At 54.1% G+C, this 22,425-nt stretch overlaps 1 protein-coding gene across 2 annotated transcripts; it reads left to right on the forward strand.

Moving 5' to 3' along the window:
- Positions 1-8,486: 8,486 nt before the first annotated feature.
- Positions 8,487-20,419, forward strand: ENTPD2 (ectonucleoside triphosphate diphosphohydrolase 2). 2 transcript variants are annotated; one of them, XM_082775934.1, is made up of 9 exons: positions 8,487-8,608; positions 15,264-15,381; positions 15,862-16,012; positions 16,664-16,823; positions 16,916-17,143; positions 17,678-17,947; positions 18,146-18,265; positions 18,536-18,670; positions 19,269-20,419. In XM_082775934.1, exons 1-9 carry the CDS (start codon positions 8,498-8,500, stop codon positions 19,467-19,469), a joined length of 1,494 nt encoding a protein of 497 aa, XP_082632060.1. In that variant the 5' UTR covers positions 8,487-8,497; the 3' UTR covers positions 19,470-20,419. The 2 variants fall into 2 exon arrangements, with proteins under 2 accessions (XP_082632060.1, XP_082632061.1); XM_082775935.1 differs by having other exon boundaries at positions 17,681-17,947.
- Positions 20,420-22,425: the final 2,006 nt, after the last annotated feature.

A 22,425-nucleotide genomic window follows, 5' to 3' on the forward strand; every position in this document is an offset into this window, starting at 1 on the left:
GCTTCTCCATGGAAACAGAAAAGGGGGGCTGGAGCAGCACCACACCTGGAGCATGATGCCAGACAGCTTCAGGGCCTTTACAGGAAAGTGGTTGACATGCCTACAGCAGGCTCCTACCTCCTGATCTGGCTGCTATGAAACTGCAGGAGGGTGGTGGGTGTGCAGGGTCCTCCTGGTGCTCACCATCCTTCAATAAAATGTTAGTTTTGTCCCTGACACCTGTAGGAAATCAAAGGAATCTCAGAGCAGAGGGTGTGTCTGTGTTGTGGGCAACAGCAATGGTAGATTTTTTTTCCTGGAACTGGGTTAGATGTAGATAATTGTGGAGCAAGAGACCCCCTTTAGGTCAGAAAGTGTTTGGGGAGAAAGTGGTTGGCAATGCTCACCCTGGCAGGGGAGGCAGTGCCACAGGCACCTGGGGTTTTTGGCATCCCAGCAGAGTGGCCTACCAGGAACCCCATCCCTCTGTGGCCCTCTACGAGGCCACAGACATTATGATGGACCACAGGCTGCAGCAAGCCCTGTGCCCCCTGACTCAGCACAAGGGTTCAGCCATGGCAGACCCAGCTGTGCACTGGCACTAGCTGTGCAGCACCTCAGGACAGGCAGCAGCTGGCACCTCTCTGCTCAGCCTTGACTGTGGGCCTGTGGCTCCTGCTCACTCCTACCACAGGTCCATGCCAGTGCTGCTTTCCTTCATTTTGTGTGCTTTCCTCCCGCCCAAACAACAAGTCTGGGGACAGATGAGCTGGGCGCTGTGGTGTGCGGGGATGGCAACACTCCTGGGCAGGCATGGTTGAGTTGATCCGTCTCCAGGGTGCTGTGGCCACCAAGAGCCACTCAGCTGCCATTCCAAACCTGCCATGGCTTTGGATGTGAAGGTGAGAATGCTGTTCTGAGGGAGAGGAGAGGCCTGGGGGAAGGAGCACTGCTGCAGGGTGCTCCTTCAGGAGTCCTGCCAGGGCATGGGGATGCAGAAGAGGAGATGCTGAGGGCTGTTAGCGCTTTTGCAGCCCAGAGCCCTGCACATGCCTGTGCTGGGGCCACGCTGCAGGGGAAGGATGTTCTGCCCCAGTCCCCAGCCCCCCTCTGGGATCTGCAGCCTCATACCATGAGATGCAGAAAGGCTCACAAGGCACTGGCAGCACCCTGGTCCTGCAGCCCTGGATCTGCCAGCATGAGAGGGCAACCAGACCATGGGGAGTGTGTCCTGGGCATCAGAGGGCTCTCAGCAAGACAACCTGCTTTCTGGACAACTGGCAACACCTTCCTGGAGAAGCACACCCATTTGCTGTCTGTTTTGGCACCAGGGGAACTGCTACCCCAGCCAGGAACCTGCCTGCAGGAGCCCCCAGGCCAGCACTGACCAAACACTGCCCTGGGAAACGAGAGAAAAAAAAAGTTTCAGAAAGGAAGACAAGAATGGAGACTTTTGCTTGGGTTTGATCTTTGCTTCCAGGCAGGCATCTTTGCCAGGAGGGAGATTATAACCTTGGATACATGACTATTGTTCCAGTCCCTGTGTGCTTCAGTGACTGTAAGAGGAAAAGCTTTGGGCTCGAATCTCAAGTGCATCAGGGTGAACTCTCACTTGCTGAGTTTAAAAGACACTGGCTCAGTGGGAGCTGCCCTAATTTTCACTTTTTTTTGTTGCACTCCTTTATTTTTCTCCTGTACCAATGGAAAATGGATAAACTTGCAGCCTTATTGCCCACAGATTGAAAAACAACAACTAAAAAAAGCCTTGCATTTGTGTGCAATGGGCTTGCTCAGTGCTGGAAGCTAGTGTGGGCATTCCCCAAATCTTCCCGGGCAGTCCTAGCATGGCTCTTGCTGTGTTGGTGAATCAGTTCAGGTGGAGATGTGAGAAGATGCACCCCAGGCAAACATCTCTGCTGGGTTGAGGGATTTGTCCCACCAGCAGGGCAGACCTCAGGCTGCCTGGAGTTTTTACAGCACTGCCTGTAATTTTGGACTCCTACATGCAAGGAAAGGAGCCGCTGTGGAGTAGTTCAGCAGAACAGTTTATGAAGCCCAGATGCCCAAGTCCTTCAGTTCATGCAGAATTCAAAGTGCCCAGAGATCCCTGGAGAAAGGCTTTGGGCTTGCTGGGTGGTTGGCCCAGACTGGCCTGAACTCTGCCAGAAATATACCTGTTTCCTCAGCTGAGTCCCCACTGTTAGGTCAGTGCTGGTCCTGACCCCAGACCCACAGATCTTGACTGGTCTGTATGTGGCCCTGGGACTGGGAGAAGGTTGCAGCTACTCTGAGCTGGGTGTGCATCCACGCTGTTCCCAGGCAGGACTGGGCTTGGTTTTGGTTTTGGGATTGGCTCTGTAATAAATGACTGAGTCCCAAATAGGATTGAAATTAAAGTTTACAATTTATTAAATGAAGAGAGGCAAGCAAACAGTGCTGGGTGAGCTGGGAGTCTCCGCTCCACGAAGACGCACACAAGTTACATCATGTGGCTGGTTTTTATGCTCCTAGGCTAATACATATTCATCACCACTTTTGGAAAAGGCAGGGTTATTATAATTAGTTCCCGGGATCTGAACCATCCCATGGATGCATGCATATCAGTCTCCGGTGGTCCCTCCGGGGGTCACTCGTACTGAAGGCTCATAGTCTTCCTCCCAGGCTTTGTCCTTCTGTTGTTCTTCAGCTTCCCTTCTCTCCTTATTTAGTAGTCTCTGGGCTAGATGTCAGAAACTTGTGTCTCGTGCAATAGTCAGCAGTTATGTCAAAAACTCACCCCTATTCTCTTATCTCCCAGACCCAAGTCTCAAGTTTTACCCTTCAAACCCTCTATTGACATGAACTGCTAGACTATTCTTTTTCAAGATACAAGAACTATATACACTAACCACTCTGTTTCACTTGGACTTGTGATTATACAAGGGTATGTAAGACAGAAGGTCACATTTCATCATGCTGCCCTAGCATTGTTCCATATTGACACGAATCAGATGAACATATTTCACAGTTCTTGAGATTGGTTTGGGGATTGGTTTTTGGATTGGTTTTGAGACTGAGAGTGGTGCTGGGGGATTCCTTTTCCCATGGGCCAAAGCACATGGCCCTTTGAGTCCAGTCCATGACCAAGGAGTGAGCTCCTGCCGTTACCTCCCTTCAATGTACTGCTTGAGAGCTGCCTATGTTGCTGAGAGGGGCTGTGCTCCTGCTAGGACAGCTTTTCAGGATCCTGCCATCCCAAATGTGTTGCTGCCCACTGTGAGGACTGTGCTGGTCTCTAACGAGCCCTTCTCCCTTTCTACCGTTCTCACTCCAAGTATGTCTGTAGAGTACCTGAGGCACCCCACTGCCCTCCCCTGCTCCCTCAAGAGCAGACTGGGACCTCTCATCTGGTCTGAGATCAATGTTTTGCTGTAGCAGCTCTTGAGTGTGTCATCAGGTTGCTTCAGCATTGTTCATGGCTAAGCATGGCTGATCTTATGGTGGCTCATCTTATTCCAGCTCATCCTCATCCCAAGATTATTGAGTGCTCCCAGATGCATCTCCCTTGCACTTGCTCTCAGCTGAGAAACTTGCACATGGGAGCAGAAAAACCCATCACTAATTCCTCCCTTTGGACCGAGGTCTGTTGAAGTGACTCCAAGCACATCCCCTTCTTCCTGTTATTTCCCAACCACATATGGAGTTGCAGAGCCACTCACCAGTGCTCCCAGATGTGATGTCATCTTTTTCTGCTCAGTGAAGATGTTGAGAAGCCCAGCCCTGAGCAACAAGCAGCCCCCACCCACAGACAGCAATTCCCAGGGCCAGCACTCCATTCTCTGTCTAGGAGAGACTCTCAGCGAGTCCCTTTTTTTCCTTCCAGTTTTTCCACTCATCACTTACTCAGCCTGGCCAGCACTCTCCCAGGTGACCCTGTGTCAGATGCTTTTGTTAGAACAGGTGGGTTAGAAAAACTTCTTTCCTTTGTCTGGGAAACCAACAATCCTGAGATTTTGGGTGAGACTTCTTATCTTTGTTCCCCTTCTGCTGCTTTGTCCCTAGTGAGTATTTTGGCTGCAAGTCCGTCAGGGTGAGAACAGGCTTTGTTGCACAGTTGGGACAGAGCGGCACCAAGACCTTGGGAAACAATGCCTAGTGCCTCAGCCTGGCAGCTGCTGGTAATATAGAAATACATTCCAAGAGCCTGCAGATGCCCTGGGCATGCTGGTGCCAAGTCCTAATTCAGATTTACCTGGGACCAAGCACTCAGTGTTGACCCAGATATGGGGTGAGTAGAGGCAGAGCTGGGCCTCTGGATCTGGACCTCTCTTTGCCTGTGTCATCTGGCTGTTCCTCTGGGCTTGCTGGTAAGCAAAGGGACATCTGTAGTGCATGACATCTCACAGAGATGCCTGCTCCTTCTCTGCATAGGCCCTGTAACGAAGGTGGCACCCTATATACAGGCTGCAAGTATGCAGAATTTGCATTAACTGACGGGGACCTTATTGCTGTCCCACAGCAAGCTTTGGACCTGTATGTGGTTCATTATATAGCTATTTTAGGATACCATACATGTCTGGTCATGCTGAGGGTCTCTGTCCCCAGTGCTATGAAAGCAGGAGAACTGGCCCTTGAAATTTCATCTTGTCCCTCTGTCACTGGGGGACCTCAAGGCAGGATGGTGCTGGGGGGAGTGTCCCCCTTTTATCTGGTCATCCAACAGGTTTCTCAGCTGCTGCATGTCTTCTGAGCCCAGTGGGCTGGGGGCAATGGTCAGCTCCTTTGGGAACAGTTATAATGATGATGTGATGTGCTATAATGATGATGTGATGTGCAGAGAGCAGGAACAGTATCTTCCTCCATGGACCCCCTTTCCATGTCCCTGTCTAGGGTTGGCAGTGACTCCAGGCTGTAGCTGGGTGCTAAGTGGAGTACTTGCCTGCCTGGGCACCGCTGCTGGGAAGTACTTGCCTGTCCAAGTACTGAGCTCCTGCAGGCAAGGCACCAGTGGTGTGATGACAGGGGGGCTCCAGAGGTGCTGGACAGACTTGATGTCTGCTGGGACATGGGGCCCCAAGACCTCTGCCCTTACCTTGCTGCACAGCACAAAGACATGTAGGAGTGTTGTGGGGTGCCCAGAGGTGGCAGGGCAGCAGGGTGGCAGAGCAGCAGAGAGTCAGGGTGATCAGGCTGCACCAGGCTGGCTCCCTGCATGGTCACTTACACATTGAACCTGCTGGCTCAGGCAGGTCCTTTGCTTCATAATCTGGAGCCCTGCAAAGGTGACATCTGTGCCATTGGAGCACTTGCACTGCTGGCATCCAAACCCATGTGTCCTTGATTTTCTAATTCAAATGAAGCCGAGCTCTCTTCTTCTCATGGCATCAGGAAATCCTCTGCTCCATCCTCCATTGATGAGAAAACTCTCCCTGTCCCTTCCTTTCTTTTTTCCTGGTAAATTCATTCATGCCTGAAGCTAATTTTATACTCCTTGGTACAGACAGCCCATATGGGATACCCACTTTAGTGCAGGTGCTGGGTCCTCCCTGTGGATATGGCTGGGTTGCAGGCAGAGGCACAACCCCACTTCCCTTCCCAGTGATAGCCCTAGTGAAAGGGGCAGGATGAGACATGACCACTCACAGGAGCCTCCCTCTGGGGCCAAAGCATCCAATGGCTGCACCTCACCAGACTGCTGGGGAACCATGGCTGATCTTCCATGCAGCAGCACCGTTTTGCACCACATATAGGTGCAGTATTGCTGAGATGTTTCTCTGGCTACTGCTGGGTTCACTTGTCTGTGACTCCTTTTGCATGGCTGGGAGCACATCCAGCCCACAAACATATCCCAGTGTCCAGTGCCTCCCTGTTTGTGCTGGAAGTTGAGTGTCCTGCGATATTATTGTTTTGGCTTTAGGCTGTGCTGGGGGCATGCCTGAAGGCACCACCAAGGGCCATGGAGCTGCTGTGTGAGCAGTGGTGCAGTGGAAAGGCGATTCATGCACAGCCATGCTGAAATGCTCCAGCAGTTCTTCACCCTGGAGTTCCCTGGGTGGGAAAGCAGGGCCAGCCCGAGGGACAGAGAAACAAGACATCAAGAATCAGCAGCAAATGGCCAAGCAGCTCCATGCCCATTGGGGCATGGTGAACAAAGGGTGGCAAACGTGACTTTGTGTGGAGAAGGCCAAGGGGAGCAACCTTCCTTCAGTGAGAAAGCCCCCTGTTCCACACCACATATGGACAACCTGGGAACAGGATGGCTGACACTGTACATGGCCAAGGTACTAATCCAGCCATGTGCAGACTTTTGTAGGAGGATCCCACAGCACTGAGCAGCCACCTGACAGAAAGGCAGATATATCCCCATGTCTCTGAAAGCAAAATAAGGACAAAGAGCAAGGGACCATCCCTACCTCCACAGAGCTATTCCAGACCCATCCTTGCTCAATGCTAATCAGAGGAGCACTTGATTCCTCCTCAAACAGCCTCAGAAGACATCTTCTCACTGTTTATTCAGTCAAAACAATAAATGTGAGTCTTGGCAGCTATTGGGAAAAGTATTAAGGGTGTCTAGAGAAGATATTTTTGCTTCTGTGTTAATCCCTGGCATAGTTGCACCTGTGACAATTGCAGGTGTGCACCTCAGAAACACTACGTGGGTGAGAGGGAGGGCAAGAAGAGTCAAGAACAGTCAGATATTTCCCTGTGGAAAATTGAGAAGAGCCTATAAAGTCATCAGTGTTGCAGGAAGGCAGAGGAAATGGTACTCTGCTAAACCTCAGACCCAAGATTCTGCTCTTCTCTGGTATAAGCAGCAGACTTAAAAGAGGATTTTTTTTTTTCCACATAAATCTGTACATGAATGTCTTGGTGTCCATTGATACAGGTTTTCTAGAGGTTAAATACTTAAAGGGAGGAGTTGGACACACCTGTTGGACTCACCAGTTAAAAGCGGAGGAGAAAGCCATGCCCTGCTGTCAGTGGGCACCAGCCCCTCTGTGCCCTTATTTAACCATTTATTTCCCCAGCTCCTGCTGCTGGTCACTTCTGGCTGCACTGAGCTGAGCAGAGGGATATATGGGCTGATGATCTCCTCCATTCGCACTGTACAAGGGGCTTGCAGCCCTGCTTATGGGGCAGGAGAGGGTCCCCCTGTTTTGACCCCCAGCAAGCAGCAGGTGGAGGTCTCATCTTGTGCCCAGCTGCCTGCTCCCAGAGAGAAAAGCCCAGGAAAGATCTGTCTCAGAGGGAGGACAATGGTCTCATCCCTGGTGGATTGCCTTCCAGCAGCAGAGCCTCCATGATGTGCAGGGAAGTGGTGGCCAAGGGCATGCAGACCACAGCCCTTGGCAAAGGCAAGGGCCTCCTTAAAAGCCTGATGCCCCAGCAATAGTCAGGAAGTGCTTAAGAAACCCAAGTGCTGGTGCAATATGTGCTGTGTGCAGGGCAACTGTGAAAAGTGGCTTGCTTAAGAAAAAAAAATTAAGTGAGGCTGCCTGTGAGGAGCTAAAGTGTGACCCTCCTGCATGCAACTCAACTGGGCTGGAAGCCATGTCCTCCTTCAGACTGCTCTCCTTGGTGATATCTCCTTGTTTATTATTTTGTTCACTGTTTTATCCCTCTGTGTAAGCAAGCTCAAAATGTCCCCTTCAGAGCCCTTGGCTCAGTGCTCCATGTGGAAATGCATTTCATTATTCACTTGTGACCATACTAAAAACTATCTCAATATATGTCTGTACTCCTCATAGCAGTCATAAACTCTTTGTAATGATTAAAAGCAGTAATATATTTGTAACAGTTGACAGGTGAGACTCCTTCTCAGCTTTTCTGTTGCTTGCCTCCTACTAAACCCGCCGGGGTGCCCAGTGCTGGAGAGCCTCTGGCCTGAGGCAGGTGGGAGCCCCCCACTCCCTGTCCCAGGGCTCACAGTCCCCAGCCCTGCCAGGCCCTCACTTTCCCAGAGTTTGGCTGTGACAGGGGTGATGCTGGAACTGGGAACAGGAGGGGCTGAGTCCCACAGCCTGGGTGGTACACGGGTAGCCCAGGATGGGTTAAGGACAATGTCTGGGGCAGCAAGAAACTGGAACTGAGCCCTGAGATAAGGGGTAGTACCCGGGGAAGCGCGGGGGCGGGCAGGGCGGTGCTGAGCCCCGCAGCAGGGGCGATGCCCAAGACGGGGGCCAGGTCTGGGCTGAGAGCTTGGTACAGGAGTTGAGGAATTGACGCCCGGGGGTCGAGTCCTGGCTCAGGGGCCGTGCCCGAGGTGGGGGGGACGGGGCCGAGCCCGGGGCAGGGGCAGGCACATGGACCGGTGCCGGCTCCCCGCTGCCCGACGGGACCCGTGTCCCGCCCGGGTGGGCCGGGGCGGCGGTGACTCAGCCGGGAAAGGCGGGCGAGGAGGAGGAGGAGAAGGAGGAGGAGGAGGGGGAAGGGGACGGGGTAGGGGAAGGGGAAGGGGAGGAGGAGCAGGAGCCGCCGCAGCCACCGCGGAGCCTCTCACCTGCCCCCGCCGCCGCCGAGGAGCCCTCCCGGCCCCGCCATGGCCCGCCGGGTCGCCGCCGTCCTGCTGCTGCTCGCCCTTGGCTGCCTCCTGGGCATCCTCCTGCTCTGCCTCGGCTCCGGGGACGCGCGCGGCCCGCCGGGCTTCAAGGTGAGCGGCGGGGGGTGCGGGTACGGAGGGGACAGGGACGCGGGGCACCGGTGGCATCTGGGCTACGGAGGCTGGGGGCCTCGGGAGGCCAGGGAGGGCACCCAGCTCTGGGGGTTCTGGGTGGGGGAGAGGCTCCGGGATGCGGGGACTCCCTGGCGCCAGCAGAGACTCGGAGCCGGTGGTCCCTGCGCTCCGGCCGAGCCCGGCACCGCGGAACGACCGCGCCCTGCCGCCTGCCCTCGTTCACCTCGGAGGAGCCTTCGGAGCGCAGCAGAACAGCAGAGGACCGGGGGTGTGGTGCCTACGGCCAGGCTTCTGGGATGGGCGCCCCGGGCGCTGCTGGGCTGCAGCTGCACTGCCTTAGCTGGCACTGCAGGGCAAGAAATGCGCTTGCCTATGAAAATGTGCTGGTGTTTGTTGTTTTCTTGGTTTCTGTGTTTGTTTGTTTAATTTTACATTCAGGCACCGAAGGAAGTTCCCGAACAATTTATTGTTGCCAAAGTCCTCTGATTGACTCCTGCTGTGCAAGTATTTTGTTTTAAAAAGGTCTTGTTTCTTTCAGTGACGGACAGCTATTCCATGGGGAGCAGGCTCTTGTCCTGCAAAGTGGTTCATCCACAACCCCCTCTTTCTCATCCTGACCAATTTGCTTGGAAACTTTCTGACTGCCAGATGTGTTGCCTTCTCTCCAGATTTGTCAGACGTAATCAACATTAGGTTGAGAAAATGAATGGGCTTAGCCAGGATGATACTCCCTGGTTGTTAGTATAACCACTAAAAATTAACTCTTTTCCTATAACACATTTCTGTGCCACTCATTTCCATGTGCTGTGGCAGTTAGGGGCTGTGCTCATAGTTGGTTTCCAAGCTGATTAAGTCTCTTTGGACATGGGGGAATTAGAACTACTGTTGCTGAGACCCATCTGTATTTGCAGAGCTTTGGTCAGTCTGGGAAACCTTTTATCCTCCTGCAGTTGATTCCTATCTGGAGCTTTAAGCCAGTTGTGTTCATGCAGCACTGCAGTTTGGGGTTGCACAGAAGTGCCTGAGGCTAAGTGGCCCAGCCCAGAGACCTGGGGTTTTGCCCCATTCCTGGATGGAGCAAGTGCAGCAGGGTTGGCACCATGGTGCTTTTTCCTGGAGGGATGCTGCTGGGCAGGCATGGGGAGAGGTAGTTTTACACAAAGCTTAGGGCTGTTTTGGGGATGCAAAGATTTGTCTTATTCGAATTCAGCCCAAAATGCACCAACACAGGGTGAAGTGCTTGTTTTGGACTCACTTGGCAGCCCCAGCCAGCCCAGGGCTCTGGCCTGGATGCTGGTGAGCTGTAAGATTTGTCCCAACCCTCGTGCTGCTCTGCCATCACCAACAGCCATTTCAGCATGGGGGGGCAGCCCCAATCTCTGTCCCTTCTCCCCAGAGGAGACAGCCCTCCAGCTTAATGCTGCTTTGGGGTACATTACATGCCCCTGCTCTCCTCCTGCCGTCCCTGGTCAGGGAGTCAAGGGGCCAGCTCCCGCTGCAGGTGCCATGCAGGGTTGTGGCATGTGCCTGGCTGGCCTCCTCTAGAGCCCCTGTGCAGCCAGCCAACCGTGTGGCAACGGGGAGCCTGGAGCAATGTCCTCAGCCCTTAAGAGGCAGAAGGAGGGGCAGAGGCAGCAAACCAGAGATACTCCAGCCCTGCAACTACCCAGTAGCTCCCCTGCCTTGGGCTGTGTTTAGGAGCTGGCTGCACCTCTGCTTGTGCCATGGCTTGCATGGGGTGAAGATGCATGAGCGTGTGGATCCTGTGGAATCCTGCTAGCCTCGGGATCAGCACTAAAATCAGGCCCTGTTTGCTGGTTTGTTCTGTTCAGTTTAGGGTGGCAGCCAGAGTTAAGCTATTATTGTGATCAGTCCTGCTCCTTTGTGGCTGGGGGGGACTGTGGGCCCATCTTCCCCTCCCACTCTGGGCAGGACACCACTGTCCTTGCTGGCTTGGTCCACATTAGTAACAGCTTCTGGATGACAGCTCAGTTCACTTATGAGCTAAGGCTGACCCACAGCTCTACCTCTTCTCCTTCTAGCTCCTTTGCTTGGAATATAGCCCTAAAAATACCCCAGATTATTTATTCTGCTGTGAGAGGGACCGCAGAGCACAGTCTTCTCCTTTCTTTCTGGGTACACAGCTGAGCTTATGGCACCATGGCCTTACAGCTCTGAGCTGTTGTCTTTCCTTTTGCAAACCTTCCTCTTTTTTTTTTTTTTTTTTTTTTTTTTTTCCTTCTTTTGGCAAATCTCTTCACTGGCTTTTATAAAGCCTGTCAGGTTTGTTCCCTGTGAGCCATCCTGGGGAGAGCTTTGGTTCCTGTGGCAGGAGACCTGCCGTAACCTGCAGCACCCTCAAGGGAGGTGGGCTCCATTGTGGGGCCAAGCTGAGCCCACACTGTACTGTGGAACAGCCCAGAGAGCCCGTGGGTGGGGAGGGATGAGGATCTTGGGCCATGAAGCATGGCTGTGGGGCCTGACACCAGCTGCAGTGAGCTGGGCTGTTCTCAGCACCCCTCCCTGCCTCCCCCAAGGGTGTGGGATGTTTCTGGGCAGCCTTTGGGGCTGTGCTGTGTTTGTCCATTGGGCAAAGCCACATGTTTGATAGGAACCCCAAGCCCTACCTGCGGTTTTGCCCTGTGGCCTTTGAGGACATCGACACTGTGTCCTCTCTGTGGGGACTGAGCTGCTCTGGCTGTGGCTAAGGAGGCCACAGGCCACACGGGATCACTGTCCTCATGTGGGGCTGTGCTGGGACTGTCCCCGGTCCTGCAGCATCACCGGAGTCAGGCTGGTGGGTCCTATAGATAGAAAAATTGTCTCTTCCTATGCTGCCAGGAGATGCTGGTGTCATGGGACTCCCACGGGCTGGGGACAGGGCTGTAGACATGCGTGTGAAGCCTGCCAAGCCCTGTGACTCTGGCAGCTAAGCAGGACAGGGCCAGTGAGAGGGGTGATGGAAGCCAGGCACTAGCACAGGAGAGTGCCAGGACATCATTGTGTCCCTCCAGTCCTTGTGTTCACCCAGCTTGTTGGCAGGCGCAGGACACCTTGGCTGAAGAGCTGAGGCAGGACTTACACTGTAAATCACTAATGAGATGGGCTTTTGGTGGTGCTTTTCTCCAGAGGCTTGCCGTGTGCAGAGCCCTGTACGTGACTCACCTGAGGCTCCCAGTGCTGCCATAAGCCTCTGTCTATGTGCCTGCACAGCAGCTCATGCTGGCTGCACTGGTGACAGCCGCATCCCCCACAAAGGGGCCAAAGTGGCAAAGGAGCTAAGAGCTCACCCTGGTACTCATTTCAGGAGACCACTGGGCTGGGTGTCTGAGCTCCCTGCACCCCCGGCTACCCCCAAGCCCTGCAGGGTGCACGTGGCCCAGGTAGGGGCTGTGACAGGGACAGGGGCTAGTGCTGGCACTGCTGTGGGTGGCAGACCTTGTCCCTAGCAGCCATTCAGATGCCGGAGGAACGTGTGTACCCTGGGTCTGCAGGAGAGGATGTGGCATCTGCTTCATCTCTGGGACCCTCTCAGACATCTGGGTCTGGCCTCTGCCCTTTCATACACACACATGCACACATGGCCTTCCACTCCTGCTCGCTGCCACTCAGCTGCTGGGCCAGGCAGGCAGTGCTGGCCAAGCTACCAATGGCCAGGGAAGACGGGCCCCTCCACAAAGACAGGCTGGGATGCAGAGTCCTGTGGAGGCCAGGAACAGGATCAGGCAGGGCTGGCACACTGCACTTCCCAAGGCAGCCTGGCTCCCGCCACATGCCATGCAGAGGCCCTGGTTCCTCTTGTGCAGGGGCAGCCAGGGTGCAGGACATGACATAGCACCTGTCTGTGCCGGGAGCTCCTTTCAGCAGTCCTGTGCCCAGCTCCTGGGGCCAACCTCTTTCCAGCACTTTGCGTTGCCACTTGTTGTTACCTCATCTGGATCCCAATGCTGCTGCCTATGGCACCCATATTCCCATGGGTCCCTCACCCACAACTCCTTGGGCTGCTGCCCATCTTCACCCCACACCTCACAGCAATGGGTTCTGCCCCACAAGAACACTGGGGTCCAAGAGGACACTTAGAGATGGCTTAGAGCACATGGCAGAGGGACATGCCTGCTTGGGGCAACTGGTTCTGGTTCTGCAAGATGCCCAGCAGTGTGACCCAAATCTGACACATCCCCCAGAGAAGCTGCTCCAAGCTGTAGCCAGGCTGGTGATACACTGAAATGGGAGTTGTGGATTCTATGAGGAAACGCATGCCCTCAGGCAATGCCACTCCCCAGCTGCTGCCTTAGCAGCCACAGAGGAAACCTGCATACACAACAGGAATCTTAGTGGAGGTGGTGCGGGTGGGAGTCAGCTCTGGGGTTGGGGGGCAGCCTCACTCACCCCACAGAGCTCTGTACTCATGCCCCCTAGGAGGGGGCATGGTGTCAGGGCTGCAAGACCCTACTGAGTGTGCTTGGCTTACTGTGGGTCTGAGCATGCAGCACAGCTGTCCCAGGCACACACCCACACATGCCTATGCACATATGTACATGAGAACACACATTCACACACACACACCTAAATGCACACACATGCATACAAACCGGCACCCATGTCCACACAAACTCATGCCTGCATAGCTGTGTGCATCCACCCTCTCACATGCACATGTACATGTACGCCCATGTATGTACATCCATACACAAGCATGTCCACACACATGCATCTACATGCACATCTGCACCCCCAACACGTGCACCCCCCACCACAGCTCTCCAGGAGCTGGAAGCAGCCAACCCCACACCAGTGCTTTGTCATGGGACATTTCCCCAAACGCCACAGGCATGTAGAGCTTCCCCTGCCCACCCTGAGTATGGCCATGTGTCTGAGCTGGTGTGGCCATGTCTGTCCCTGCTTTGTGGTCAGTGTTGTGTCCCCAGAGCTGCTCCCACTGGGCTATTCACATCCTTTGTTTGTGGTACCAGGCATCCCCAGCGCTGTGAGTGTTCAGCACTCATCCTCTTAGCCTCCTGCTTCAGCACTTCTTAGCCCCTGCTGCTCCTCAGCTACTCCCATTTCCAGCCCATCCCCTTGGCAGGCTGCAGCCTCCCCCTGCATCACCCCAGAGTTGGTGACACAGGGGCAGCACAAACCCACAGACTGTCCCTGGTGTCCCAGCTCTGCTCAGCCCTGGGGGCTGAGGGTGAACTGTTGATGCTTTCCCTTTGGTGAAGATCTGTCATCCAGCTAATAATAATATAAATCAGGGGTTGCCTCAGCACACTGGCACCAATTCCCCCTTCTTCCTGGCCACAGAGGGGGACTCTCGGCTTTTGTCCAAGGGCACAAAGCAAAGCACTGCCTGTTAATGGGAGATGAGGGAGACTGTGGCAACGGGAGGGGGGGGGGGGGGGGGGGGGGGGGGGCGGTCACACACGTTGAAAATGGTTCCCAGGGGAGCAGGGAGGCACTGTCTGTTGTGGGGCCAGCTGTTCACATGGAAATGGGGGTTGCTTCTGAGGGGGGATCCTCAGCTGACCTTTCCCATGCCCCAACACTTTATTTCTGCTTCTTCTGACAAGCTAAAAGTAAGCTACCCAAAACTGAACGCTGCAGCCACCTGACCTGGAGCCCACTCTGCAGCTGGCTGAGGACAAGGACAGGCAGCAATGGGGCAGTGACTCAAAGCCAGATGATGGCCCCACAGGCCGAGCTGGTTGTCTGTCCCCATGGGACCCAACCAGGCAGGCCTGGGGCAGCTCAAGGGCATTGGGCTGGGAGAAGAGCAGCCTGCCCCTGGGGTTCATGTGGGTGTTTGGCAGGGATTTATGGGATGCAGGTAAAGCCATTGTTTAGTCCAGGTTTAAGTCTTAGGTAGTTTCACTCTGGAGAGGTGGTCAGCTGGGGCAGCACTGAAACATCTTGTGTTCAGCCCCAAGCTAGCAGCCTCCTCTCCAGCAGAAAAGCAGCTCTGGCCACAGTGTGAAGAGGCCCAGGCAGGCAGCCCTGTGCCCATGGACAGCTGAGTGAGGCAAAGGGGTCTGGGGCCTGGGGGCTGCCAGTGGCATGGCACAGGACAGCTTCTCCCCAGGAGCTGGGGAACTGTTTGGCAGGAGAGAGCAGGGGTTATTTATAGCTGCAGAATGGGCAAGCCTTACAAGGGCAGGGAGGGATGAGGTGGCTGGCTGCCCTTCTTTGGAGTGCTGCGTCCCCAGGCGGCTGCCCTCAGGTGTCCTCCCTGCTGGCCTGAGGGCCACAGCTCAACACAGCTGCCTGCTGCAAGGAGCAGTGCTGTGGGGATGGGAGCAGGGGGCAGCACCTCTCGGTCCATGCTCAATGAGGTGAGGGGGTCCCTATGCCCAAAGAGCCAGTCCCCTTGGTGTGCTGAGCAGCATCCCAGGTCAGCAGTGTCCCTCTGGGCAGAGTGCCCCACTCCCAGAAACATCCCAGGCCAGGCAAGATCCTGGTATGGACAGGCAAGACCTCACTCATGGTGCTCACCCCAAGAGAGGATGCTCCTCCACTGCCCTGAGGAGCTGGCTGAGGATGGTGGGACTCAGCTCAGGAACTTCCCTGGAGGCAGCCAGGGGCAGCCAAAGGGGCTCCTACCCTCTGGGCCTGATTCCTGCCTCTCCACCTGCAGTATGGCATCGTGCTGGACGCCGGTTCCTCCCACACCGCTATGTTCATCTACAAGTGGCCTGCGGACAAGGAAAATGACACTGGGGTGGTCAGCGAGCACAGCATGTGTGACGTGGAGGGTAAGGGCTGTCCCTGCCCCCTGGGTGGCACATCCCCTTGCTGTCAAGTGACCATGGCGGTCCACATGGCCTGACTTCTCTCCCTGTGCTTTCACCAGGGGCAGTGAGGTGTTAAAAGGGGTCTGACTCTGTTCCCAAAACCTCCCCCAAGGGAAATGTGCTGTAAGGGTGGTGGCAGTTTGTCTTTTCCTGGTATGCATCATACCTCCAGAACACAATTCAGCTCATTGCCTAGCCCAGCAAGGAGCAAGGGGTGTTTTTTTGCTATCCATTTATCCAACCTTTTCCAAACTGCCACCAAGTGAGGGATGCAGCATGGGCAGAGATGTGGCTAAGCTCTGGCTATTTGGACAGCCATGTGAACCCTCAGCCTGAGCAACCCTCAGCTCTACTGAACATCCTGGGAGGGGCAAAGCTGCTCACTGAACATTGTCCCACCACCTACATGGCTGCAGGGCAATGCAGTTTCCCTCTCCACAGGTCCTGGCATCTCCAGCTACAGCTCCAACCCTCCAGCTGCTGGGAAAAGCTTAGAGCACTGCCTGAACCAGGCTCTGAGAGATGTGCCCAAGGAGAAGCATGCGGTGACTCCGCTCTACCTGGGCGCTACAGCTGGCATGCGCCTGCTCAAGTGAGTGTTGGCTCTGGCTGTGCCAGCTGCCTGGCCTCAAATGTTACTGGGGAGGCCTTACCTCACCACCCCTCCATCCCACCACCCATGGTGGGGGTGGAAAATGTGAAGGATGGCTGTGAAGTCACCCCTTTGCCAGGCAAAGCTGTCGCCTGCCTCCAGATTCCCCAAGGCAGTGGCTCTGTGTGCCTTGCAGAGCTGCTAGGGAATGCCATGCTGCAGGAGATGCTCTTCAGGACACAGTCCCTCTGTACTCCCCATGTGGGACGAAAAGGGGCACTAGAGGTCTGGAGGGGCAGCTCCAGGATAACCCACCCCTTCTTTTTGGCTAGCTAGGAACAAAGCCCCCTTGTACTTACTGCCAGCCCAATTTGACACAATGAAGATATTATCCCCCAAATCCACATGAGCAGACAGTCCTGCCCCATTTGCCTGGCCATCAGAAAGAGAGAACACATCCACCTCTGCCTCCTGGCTCCTTCCCTAGCTGAGACAAGGAAATTAGCTGGGTTTTGGGGGATGTCCCAGCAGGTACATGGGTAAGAGTTCCCCACCTGCCTGTGGTTAGCTCCCACATACTGGCAGAGCCAGAGAGTTACACAGCTCTGACTCTGCCCCTTGCACTGCTGCATGTTTCCATCTTGCCTGCAGCATTGCAAACCTCGAGGCCTCGAATGCCGTCCTCAGTGCAGTGACTGCCATGCTGAAGTCATACCCCTTCGATTTCCGGGGAGCAAAGATCCTGTCAGGGGAAGAGGAGGGGGTGTTTGGCTGGGTCACAGCAAACTACCTCCTGGAGAACTTCATCAAGGTGGGCAAAGGAGCCTGGTGCCCAGCAGGGCTGGCTGCACTGGCCAGACTGCTCTGCACCTAACTGCTTCCTGCACCTGTCTCTTTGCCCAGCGCGGGTGGCTTGGGGAATGGATCCAGCCCAAGAAGAAGACCCTGGGGGCCATGGACTTCGGGGGTGCTTCCACACAGATCACCTTTGAAACCAGGGACACCATTGAAGACCCCAGAAATGAGGTGATGCTGAAGCTGTATGGCCAGCCATACAAAGTGTACACCCACAGCTTCCTCTGCTATGGAAGGGACCAGGTCCTCAAGAGGCTGCTCTCAAAGCTCCTCCAGGTACTGGCACGTGCTCACCCAGGGACGCTGGCTATCATCACACCAGCATTTATACAGGTTGGGAGGTGCTGCACCCCAGATCCTTCAAAACACTGCTTTAGACCTGTGATTACCTCCTGGGTTCAGGTTCAGGAGCCAGGGCAAGAAGGGGATGATTTGCAGAGAACCTAGGGTTGCTGGGACTCATGCTTTCTCTGTGGGCTTCTTCCAGCCCTGCTTTCCAGGACAGCCCTGGGGGGTCAGCTGCACACATTTCCCAGCCAACTCTTGGTTTTTGCCCCCTAAGCATCACCCATGGTTCCAGGGCTTCCTCCCACCCTCTCCATAAGGTGTTGTATTCAGCCTGTGCCAAATGTCCTGAGTCATCTCGAGACAACAGTGGCAACTGCTGTCTCCCGCAGTCCTTTGCATCCCAGGCTTGTCAGCATCTCCATGGTGGGAACCAGAGCCAAGCAAGTGGTGCCAGGGCTGCTGTGGCACAGGGGAGACAGGGTGATGGCACAGCTCACAGGGGCCCATGTGTTGCTCCTCCAGCAGGCTGAGAACTACCAAGCAACTGTCCCCAATCCCTGCTGGCCCACAGGCTACCGCAAGAGCCTGTCATTGAGCAGCATCTACGATAGCCCCTGCACAGAGAAGGAGAGGCCCAGCCTTCCCCTCAACACCTTCGTCACCATGGCTGGCACTGGGAATGGGAGCCTCTGTGCTCTGCACGTCAGCAAGCTCTTCAACTTCACCACCTGCTCCTTCTCCCGCTGTTCCTTCGATGGCATTTTCCAGCCTGAGGTTTCAGGAAACTTCATTGTAAGTCCCAGCATGGAGCAGGGTGGTGGTCTGGCTGTAGAATCTGCAGCAGTCCCCTGGCTCCCAAGTGTCATTTGTCAGCAAAGTCAAACCCCATCTCTGCAAGAGCGGTTGCTTGCATCCACCACAGGTTACGCTAGCTCTCTGTGGTGAAAGGGTTTGCTCCCAGCCTGTCCTACAGGTGTTTCCATTCCTCAGGCCTTCTCTGCCTTCTTCTACACGGTGGACTTCATTCAGACAGTGATGGAGAGACCTGTACACTTGCCCAAAGACCTGAAGGATGCTGCTGAGACCATCTGTGCCACCAGCTGGAGTGAGGTGGGCTCCCCTGGCACAGTGGGAAGGAAAGGGGTGATTCATGTGGGGCATCTCCTGGGCTTTGGAGGGGGCTGGGTGTCCTGGCACCTTCCCATAGCATGTAGTAGGGAAAGGGTTGGTGATGGCTTCCACATGGGACCAGGAGAGGTTCAGGTGGGTATAAGAAGTGCCTTGGCCAGCCAGATGCTACTTAGAACTTCGGGCTCCATAAACAAACCCTGGAACATACTGGCCTGACCCCCTTTCTCTCTCTTCATGCATCTCATCCAGCTGCTCCAGAAGGCTCCTAAACTGGAGAAGAGGCTGTCAGATTACTGTGCTACCAGCATGTTCATTTATTTGCTCACCACCAGAGGGTACAACTTCAACAACCATTCCTTCCCAAATATTGCCTTCCAGAAGAAGGTGGGTAACATCAGAGCACATATCCATCCCATAGTATTCATTTGACACTAGGCCAGAAAGCACTACAGAAGCGATCATCCCAAACCAAGAAAGAGCCAAGCAATGTGTGAAGAAAGATCTTGGGGAAAAGAGGCAGGATGGGACTCAGTTTTGGGGTTTATATTTTGGGATATTGAGAAAAAAATGATCTGAGTTGACTGTAGGGTGGTCAAGGAGTCAGGAATTTCAAAGTCCTCCAGTTTGTCCTTGGCCCTCAAAACACTACTGATCTCAACCTACTATTTGGTCAAGCTCATTGGGAAATTACCTCAGGGTAGTATCCCACTTTTACCAAGTCCTTTCACCTACATGAACTGTGGGATGGGCAGCAAAGTCAGGATGACCCTGCTCCCACCAAATTAGTTCAGCAAAGCCACCAGGTCACTGTTTTGTCCCTGGGCTAGCTGGACCCACAGGCAAGCAAGGACTCAGGGTGCTGTGGACTCCTCCAGACTTCTCTTCTTGATTGAGCTGATAGTGAAATGGTCCCTGGAAGGTCCCTTGCAGTCCATGGGGCTGGACTGACCAGGGTGGTGACCATGCCAAGCTGTTTCCACAGGCAGGAGAAACCTCCATCGGCTGGGCCCTTGGCTACATGCTGAACCTCACCAACATGATCCCAGCAGAGAAACCTGCTTCCCACAAAAGCATGCTGTACAACTACTGGGTCATCCTCATCCTGCTTTTTGTGGTCACCACCCTGATAGCTCTGGTGACTGCTGTCTACCTGCTCCGCCACAGCAAGTCCAGCGCAATCTAGCTGCAGGGACGGGACAGGCCTTTGTCTGCAGGAGCCAGCACCATCCTTTCTGCTGAAGTCTGAATACTTGGGTTGCAGCAAGTGCTTGGAGATACTGTCCTCTGACACCCAATGCCATCTGCCCTGGAGGGAAAGCTGCCCCTTTTTGCCTTCCCCTTGCTTTCAAGCAGCAGAAAAGGTAGGGATGGACAAAAGAGGACTGCTGACCCTGCAGTGCAGCAGGAGGAGAATGTTTTAAGGGCTTCCCAGTACTACTCAGGGACGGATGCTAGAGCAGTCTCAAGGTTAGGACATCTGTATCTGGGGCATCTTTCTACCACCAGACCTGGGCTGGACTGGGCCAATGAGTCCAGACAACTGCAGGACTTTATTCTCGTGTGCATGGGGAAGGTGGAGAATATCACTCTAGCCCATACAGCTGACCTCACTATCCTGTCCCTGGAGAATCAGCCGAGACAGGGAAGCTCCGGGCATCACCCAGAACCTACACTGTCTTTCTGGCTGATGCACAAGCTCCAGTGACCTTCCCGAATGCCAGATCTTGACCTGGACTTCCACCTGCCTTGAAAGGGCCCTTTCCTCTACTCAAAGGGGCTTTGGTAGGGGCTAAGCAACAACCAGAGCAAGCAGCTTCCCAAGCCTCTTCTTCAGCAACCATATGCAGTGCCTTTCTCATTCCAGTGGTTCCTAGGCCAGTCTCACCTTTGCCACAGCCAGTGCCTCCTCTGGCTCCCGGGTGCATAGGTGACAGAGTTGCTGCATGAGTAAGGCTTTCTGCTGCTTTAGGATTTGAACCCTACATCACCCCAAGCCAAACAGCTGGGAGGATGTGCCTTCATGTCTGAATGAGTAAAAACAGGGACATGGAAATGTGCAGAAAGGTTTGTGTTTTTTGTTGTTGTTCTTGTTGATTTTTTTTATATAATCAGAAATAAATCTTTGTAACCATTCCTATGGCTTTGTCACCATCATAGCAACAGGCTGACAAAGCCTGGCTGTCCCACAGGTGTAGTGCTGCTGGTGGGCTCTGCTTGGACACAACCACACGTAGAGCTCTGCCTGAAAGACTTGGTCTCTTGCAACCTGCCCAGTGCTCAGACACAGCCATGGTTTTATATGCTTTACCAGTCTGCAGAATTCCCCAAGTCAAGACAAAGTGGGCTTGAAATCCCACTCCAGGCTTAGGCCCACCTGGAAGTGGAAGCCAACCACAGCTGAGAAGTTCAGGCTTCCTGAGCACCAAGAACTCAAGTCACCCCAAAGGTGCAAGTAGGTAGTGCTCAGCATAGCTCTGTTCCATGCAATCACTTCTGCACTCACAGGTGCACACAGGAAAGGCTTTGCTGCCCAGCCATGGCAGCAGAGCAGTCAGGAACTTGTCGATGCAGGTTGCTCTGAGCTGCCAGGCTCACAGAACCACTGCAGCATCCACCCAGCAGTGGGACAGCTGTGCAGGGCCCATCCTGACTCACAGATCCCATCTGCTAACAGCCCGCTGCCCTCAGCACTTTCCTCTATGCACCCCCAAGAGAGGAGCAGCTTCTCACTGCCCTCCTTGTGCTTGCAGACAGTACCAGCTCTCCTCCTTGGGTTTGCTCAATTACTGATGTCCTTCCCTAACAACGCACTGCACTGAACTTTTCTCTAAGCCTCTTTGATGTTAGCTGTTCTGATGGTTGCTCCCCATCTCTGTGTAGGGACAAATGGAATTCTAGTTTTAGATGATGTTAGCCCACACAACCACTTTCAATTCCCAGCCTGTTGTTTGTCCAGAACAGGAGCTCCCTCCGGCGGCCAGACACAGATACTCCAAGGTCTCAAACACAAGGAAGCCTTTCTGTTCTCTTTGAAGCTGAATAGCTGCTGTCCTGCTTTAAGAAATTAGCTTGATTCAAAAACCGTCTAAGAAATTCAGCTGCAACTGAATCAGAGCTGGACATCCACTAAAAGCAGCCAGGTTGACCTAGTCATGACTTGGGGTTTACGGGTAGGAAAAAAATCAAAGAGATTCTTGATCTTGCCACATGCCTCTCTGGACATCTGTGATTCAAGACAGTATCCTTCCATCCCAGTGGGTAACAGGTCCGGATGCAGAGTCTGAGCTGGCCAGGTGCCATGACTTGCCAGCAAGCAAGGCAGGTGATGTACAGACTGGGCTTTGGGCATGTATGCACCGTTGCTCCCTTTGTGAGGGCAGAGATGGCGCCCAAAGAGGCTGTGCAACTGTAGGGCTTAGACCAGCCCCATCTGGGAACTCAAGAAAAGCCTTGCTGTTATGAGGGTAAAGAGACTGTGACTGACTATGCTCAAGAAACAGAATGTTTGTGGCAACAGCTCTGCTGCCTCATAGCTTAGCCTAGGTATGTCCATGTTTGGAGACATTTCACAGCCCAGTGCTTTTAGATTGTAAGTACTGTAGTCTCCAGGAGACCAGATGTCCTGGTTTCAGTTAGGACAGAGTTAATTTTCTTCCTAGTAGCTGGTAGAGTGCTATGTTTTGGATTAGGATGAGAAGAGTGCTGATAACATGTTGATGTTTTAATTGTTGCAGAGCAGTGCTTACACCAAGCCAAGGACTTTTCAGCTTCTCGCTCTGTCCTGCCAGCGAGCAGGCTTGGGGGGCATCAAGAGCTGGGAGGGGACTGACCCAGGACAGCTGGCCCAAACTGGCCAAAGGGGTATTCCATACCACCTGGGGTCATGCTGAACAACAGATAGGGGTGGCTAGCCAGGGTGTGGGGGCCGGCTGCTTGGGGATAGGCTGGGCATCGGTCAGCAGGTGGTGAACAACTGCATTGTGCATCACTTGTTTGTACACATTATTAGTAGTAGTACTATTATCATTATTGTTATTATTATTATCCTGTCTTAATAAACTGTCTTTATCTCAACTCACAAGCTTTATTTTCCCGTTTCTCTCCCCTATCCCAGAGATGGAGGGGGGAGGGTGAACGAA

This window comes from Aythya marila, assembly GCF_965140915.1.
Source record: "Aythya marila genome assembly, chromosome: 19".
NCBI lineage: Eukaryota > Metazoa > Chordata > Aves > Anseriformes > Anatidae > Aythya > Aythya marila.

Excerpts from the sequence above, each read along its gene's own strand:
- ENTPD2 (XM_082775934.1), top strand. The coding sequence starts at position 8,498 with ATGGCCCGCCGGGTCGCCGCCGTCCTGCTGCTGCTCGCCCTTGGCTGC. Across the intron at positions 17,144-17,677 it reads TGCTCTCAAAGCTCCTCCAG|CAGGCTGAGAACTACCAAGC; the intron begins GTACTGGCACGT and ends TTGCTCCTCCAG. Across the intron at positions 17,948-18,145 it reads AGGTTTCAGGAAACTTCATT|GCCTTCTCTGCCTTCTTCTA; the intron begins GTAAGTCCCAGC and ends TCCATTCCTCAG.